We start from the raw sequence: 4,669 nt of genomic DNA, 5'->3' as shown, positions 1-4,669 counted from the left end.
TTCATTAAAAAAATAAACTACCATGGTTATTTGTAAGTCAATTTTAGTCATTTTCTGTTGCCGTGGACATTCATTTCACAGCAAACTGAAAAGCACTGCTTAAACTGCAATCCAATTCCATATCCTGGAAATTTTATTAATTTTCAAAGAAATGAAGATTTTATTTCTGATTTACGTCTTCAAATTAACGAACAACAACAACAACAACAGATAGCATGACTGGCATCTTTGTACAGAATTTTCAGAATGAGCTACTCATTACAGTAAAATAATACTTGATTTTCTTTTACTGTAAAGCAATTTTCTTCAAAAATATTTTGAAACGGGAAAACCGTGGTAACCTGAATAGCTAGTGGCATATGAAAAATATTCGCTACAATTACGAGTGATTTATTATCCATTGAGAGAATGCTGTCTTTCAGATGTTTATCGCGATTCTTATACTGGAGCAAGTGAATTAATGATGGTATTTCTCTTTTAATTTGCATAATATTCTTCTAGACAGTGTAATAGTAAGCAAAATAAACATTTTGAAAATGAAACAGACAAAGAACTAATATTTGTTTTATTATTTGTTGGTGACGGGAATTAATTTTAGGTAAATATAGTCGACGTTGTCGGTTGAAATTAGAGAAATAAACGCTTTATTGGTATAATGTAACAATCAGTGAAGAAAGAATATGATGATGATGTTAGTGATGTTTACCAACAGCACTCATGTCATCGCCGGTCGTCTGTGGCTGAAGTGGTAAGCTTGTTTTATTTTCAATTTTGTTTTTTACTGTTTTTCTTTTATTTCTTAGTCCAGCTTTGTTTTCTGCCGTTCAATTTTATGGCTGTTGTTTATTTATGAGATTTGTGTAAATTCATGTGTGTTTTTTGAATTAGATTTCTTAAATTCTAATTACGGGTGTTGTTGCGTTTTGTCTGCTCAACATACTGGGGGAATGTTTTTGCATTTTGTCTTCTTTTGCAAGCAATTGAATTTATCGTTACATCTAAAGTTTTCTAGAGCAGCACAATTTCTCAATTTTTACAAATACAAGATGATCTGCATAATTTATGATGTTTACAGTTCATTCAAATATTAAAATCACACATTAATATCGTATATTTAATTTAGCGACTTTATATTTAAATTTATTTTCTTTTGCATATTCAGAATTGTTCATTAAAGATGTGAAATTTAATGATTTGCAAGGCCCATTTTTGAACTTTGCCCATTATTCACATTGTACATTGCTGAAAGTGAAAATAATAATTGAAAAAATATTTATATCATATGGATGAATAGTCTGCATAAATAAATGTCAATAATTCATGTAAGATATAATTGTACTCGTGAAATAAATAAATTCGAATTGTCTGTAAGAAGTATATTAGGGTAGTTGTTCTTTCTACTTGATGTATTGGCAGTGGAATATAGATGTGTAAGAAATTTTCTTCAGTTTTTGCGAATATGAAGACCAAGAGGATTCAGTTGGGTGTACTGTCATATCTTTTATATTTTGCAACATGTCAGTATTGCAATGTTTTAACGACGGTTTATTAGATAAAAAGTAAATTGTGTTTAGTTAGGATGAAATTATTGTTATAAGCGAAATAGCTGATATTCTGCATGGTTTAAATAAATATATGATATAAATGTAGTGGAAAATAATAAACAAATGTAGTTAACACTAGTTGCTAATCTTCATTGGTAATTATATAAATTGATGTATATCCATTGAAACGAGCACAAGGATGTTTTATATTGATGATGTCAAATAAATAAATTTGCACGTTAATAATAATTTTCATAATCCTATACGAAATGTAATTATGAAGTGTTCATTGAAATAATGAATTGATGAAATTTGTACGCTATTACAAATTCAAAATTAGGTTATTTGACTTAAGGTAGTCTATTTTGCTTTTGGCATAATTTCCTTACTGCTGCTTTACTAATTTTCAGTTTCATAGTCAGTTATTGAGCGTATGGTCATGATGGTACGCTCTGAACTGCAGTTCTCTCCTACAGTTAATATTTATGCTTTCATAAGTGAGAAAGACATTCTGTGCTTTCTATTTGCATGAATCTCCTGACTGCTCTCTTTTTATCATATGTGTGTAGATGCTTCAGTTTATGCAGCTGTAAGTTAGTGGTATGCACTGGCTGAGGATTTGTTTTTCCACTGGAACACCGGACTGGCATCCATAAACCAGATATATTTTTTCAGTCTACTTCATTATTATTTCTTCAGAATGTTTCATCACACTTTGAAACAACCCAAGAATAAGATTGATATCAGCGTTCAAAAGGCAATTATTTTACTAATATGATATTTTTGATTAACTATAAAACTGTTGAAAATGGATTCAGTGTATAGAATTTTTTGAAATTTCACATCTAAGGTAACAAGTTGTTTTAATAGGTTGGGATTGCTGCCTATTTCAAATTGAAATTTTTTTCCTACTAAGACGACATGAGATGGAAAATTATTATTTACAATATTTTTTAGTTTCAGTGCAGATTGTTTTGGTCGAATAGCTACATAAACGTTGTTTCTCTAGCATAGGAGAGTAACTTTTCTTTAAAACTCGTCTTATCAGTAGTAACAAGGCACTTGTCTATCAACGTTGATATAGATTGTGCTAATAAGTTTCATTATTAAATAAAGTTATTCACTCTGTGTTATTATTGTATTACTGACGGGAAGTTATGTTGTTCTACTAGAGGCAAAGTAGTTATCTATTTGCATAATTTCCTTAACATTGTATTACTTTTCAGAACAATTCTTCCATCATCATCAGTCATTTGGATATTCGACATGGTAACACATGTGCTGAACTGGAATTCCCCTCTCCAATATCATCAGTGATTAAAAGGTAAGGCAAATTTGATAATGTGATGCGCATATATGCTTGCCATTTGCATGACCTCACAAATATGGTGAATGGGAACTAATTGGTATCTGTTCTTAGATGATGAATAGGTGTTTTATTATTTTGAGATGACTAGAACTTCACTATTCATGTCAGTTAAAAATGAATGCTACTAATAATACGTCTTATGGAAATTAAGTAGAAAACGCAATGAATTTAAGATAGCATATTAAAGGTATTTTTTTATTTTTTCAGATGTCAGATATGCAAAAGTGCATCTACTGCAGTTTCAAAAAAGGTCATTTGTTATATTCAAATAGTCTACGAGAAACGTTCTTTGAATGTTTCAAAACGCAGCGGGCAGTTATCATTCCCTACGTACGTATCCGTATTTGCTGATGAAAATATGTAAACAATACTATATTGTTATTATATTTAGCATTTCATGTATCACTTGTATGAATATGTATGATTACATAAACCAATATAAAATGGTTACATAACAAATAATTTATAACCGATAGAACTGCATGATGATTATGTTTTGTTCCGAAAATGTTTGTTTGCCATGTCATTGCTTTTTCATAACTAATCATTAATAACTATTTTGGTGATGGAAATGCTTGCAAGCTTTTAACGGTGGAGCAAAGACAATATATAATTATAAAACAATTATTTTTTTTATCTTTCTTTGATTTATTTAATACGTAAATTTTAAGATTCTAGAGAAATTAGCATCACCACGGGTAAGTATAATAGTAAAATTCTAATTAAATGCACTCTTATTTGTATGGATTACGTTTTATATGGCTGTTTTAGATAATGTATTGAGAAGCTTTCAGTTTACTCGTTATTCGTCAAATGTCAAAAATCCTGTAAGCTGTTTTACTATTCGATTTATGTTTTCTTTTTGTATTCTGAATTATACACATTTTAGGTGAATTGTTTTGCAATGGGTGAAAAGTAATCGAAACAGTTTGGGACTGAATGAACAAGTTGTTTGGAACGCGTTGCTTTGTTTGAAAACTTGTCGTGGTTAACTTCGGGTAATTTACAGGTATTTTTTACAGTGAAGATTTTAGTTGGTAAGTCTGGGTAAGTATTTTTTGCAGTTAATATTCTAGTTCCATCGATTCTTGATTGAAAAGATTTGAAAAGTATTTCAGTAAGTATTGAAATTCAGGTAGGTAATTTTAAGTCGAGGGAAGAGAAGAGAGTGCACTGGTATAAAGGGAGGAGATGAGTTGGAGAGGGAGATGAGTTGGAGAGGGAGATGAGTTGGAGAGGGAGATGTTGGAGAGGGAGATGTTGGAGAGGGAGATGTTGGAGAGGGAGATGTTGGAGAGGGAGATGTTGGAGGGGGAGATGTTGGAGAGGGAGATGTTGGAGAGGGAGATGTTGGAGAGGGAGATGTTGGAGAGGGAGATGTTGGAGAGGGAGATGTTGGAGGGGGAGGTGTTGGAGGGGGAGATGTAGGAGAGGGGAGATGTAGGAGAGGGGAGATGTAGGAGAGGGGAGATGTAGGAGAGGGGAGATGTAGGAGAGGGGAGATGTAGGAGAGGGGAGATGTAGGAGAGGGGAGATGTAGGAGAGGGGAGATGAGTTGGTGGGAAGTTGCAAACTGTAATTTTTAAAATTGCTAGGCAGCCTCAGGCTTAACTTACGGCGTTGCCTAGGGTCAACCTTCAGGCGTTGCCTGGGGCTTAATTTTTGAAAATCTTGAAAACTTTTAGAAATTTTGCCGGAGGCGTAGCCCCAAGCGTAGCCTGAGGGTAAATATTTTTTTTAAATTTGCTTGAAGCAT

At 32.4% G+C, this 4,669-nt stretch overlaps 1 protein-coding gene across 1 annotated transcript; it reads left to right on the top strand.

The window, feature by feature from the left end:
* The first annotated feature begins 2,103 nt into the window (after positions 1-2,103).
* Tsp_12772 (hypothetical protein) lies at positions 2,104-3,277 on the top strand. Its single transcript, XM_003370355.1, has 3 exons — positions 2,104-2,133; positions 2,771-2,868; positions 3,121-3,277. Exons 1-3 carry the CDS (start codon positions 2,104-2,106, stop codon positions 3,275-3,277), a joined length of 285 nt encoding a protein of 94 aa, XP_003370403.1.
* The last annotated feature ends 1,392 nt before the right edge of the window (positions 3,278-4,669 follow it).

The sequence above is a fragment of the Trichinella spiralis genome (assembly GCF_000181795.1).
Source record: "Trichinella spiralis strain ISS 195 chromosome Unknown Scfld878, whole genome shotgun sequence".
Classification (NCBI taxonomy): Eukaryota; Metazoa; Nematoda; class Enoplea; order Trichinellida; family Trichinellidae; genus Trichinella; species Trichinella spiralis.
Note: the sequence above shows the minus strand (reverse complement) of the source record. Positions and strands in the feature narration are given on the sequence as shown.

What these genes read in the sequence shown, in the direction of transcription:
- Tsp_12772 (XM_003370355.1), top strand. Translation starts at nt 2,104, where the DNA reads ATGTGTGTAGATGCTTCAGTTTATGCAGCT. An exon ending in ATGCTTCAGTTTATGCAGCT is followed by an intron (nt 2,134 to 2,770) that starts GTAAGTTAGTGG and finishes ATTACTTTTCAG; the next exon opens with AACAATTCTTCCATCATCAT. An exon ending in ATATCATCAGTGATTAAAAG is followed by an intron (nt 2,869 to 3,120) that starts GTAAGGCAAATT and finishes TTATTTTTTCAG; the next exon opens with ATGTCAGATATGCAAAAGTG.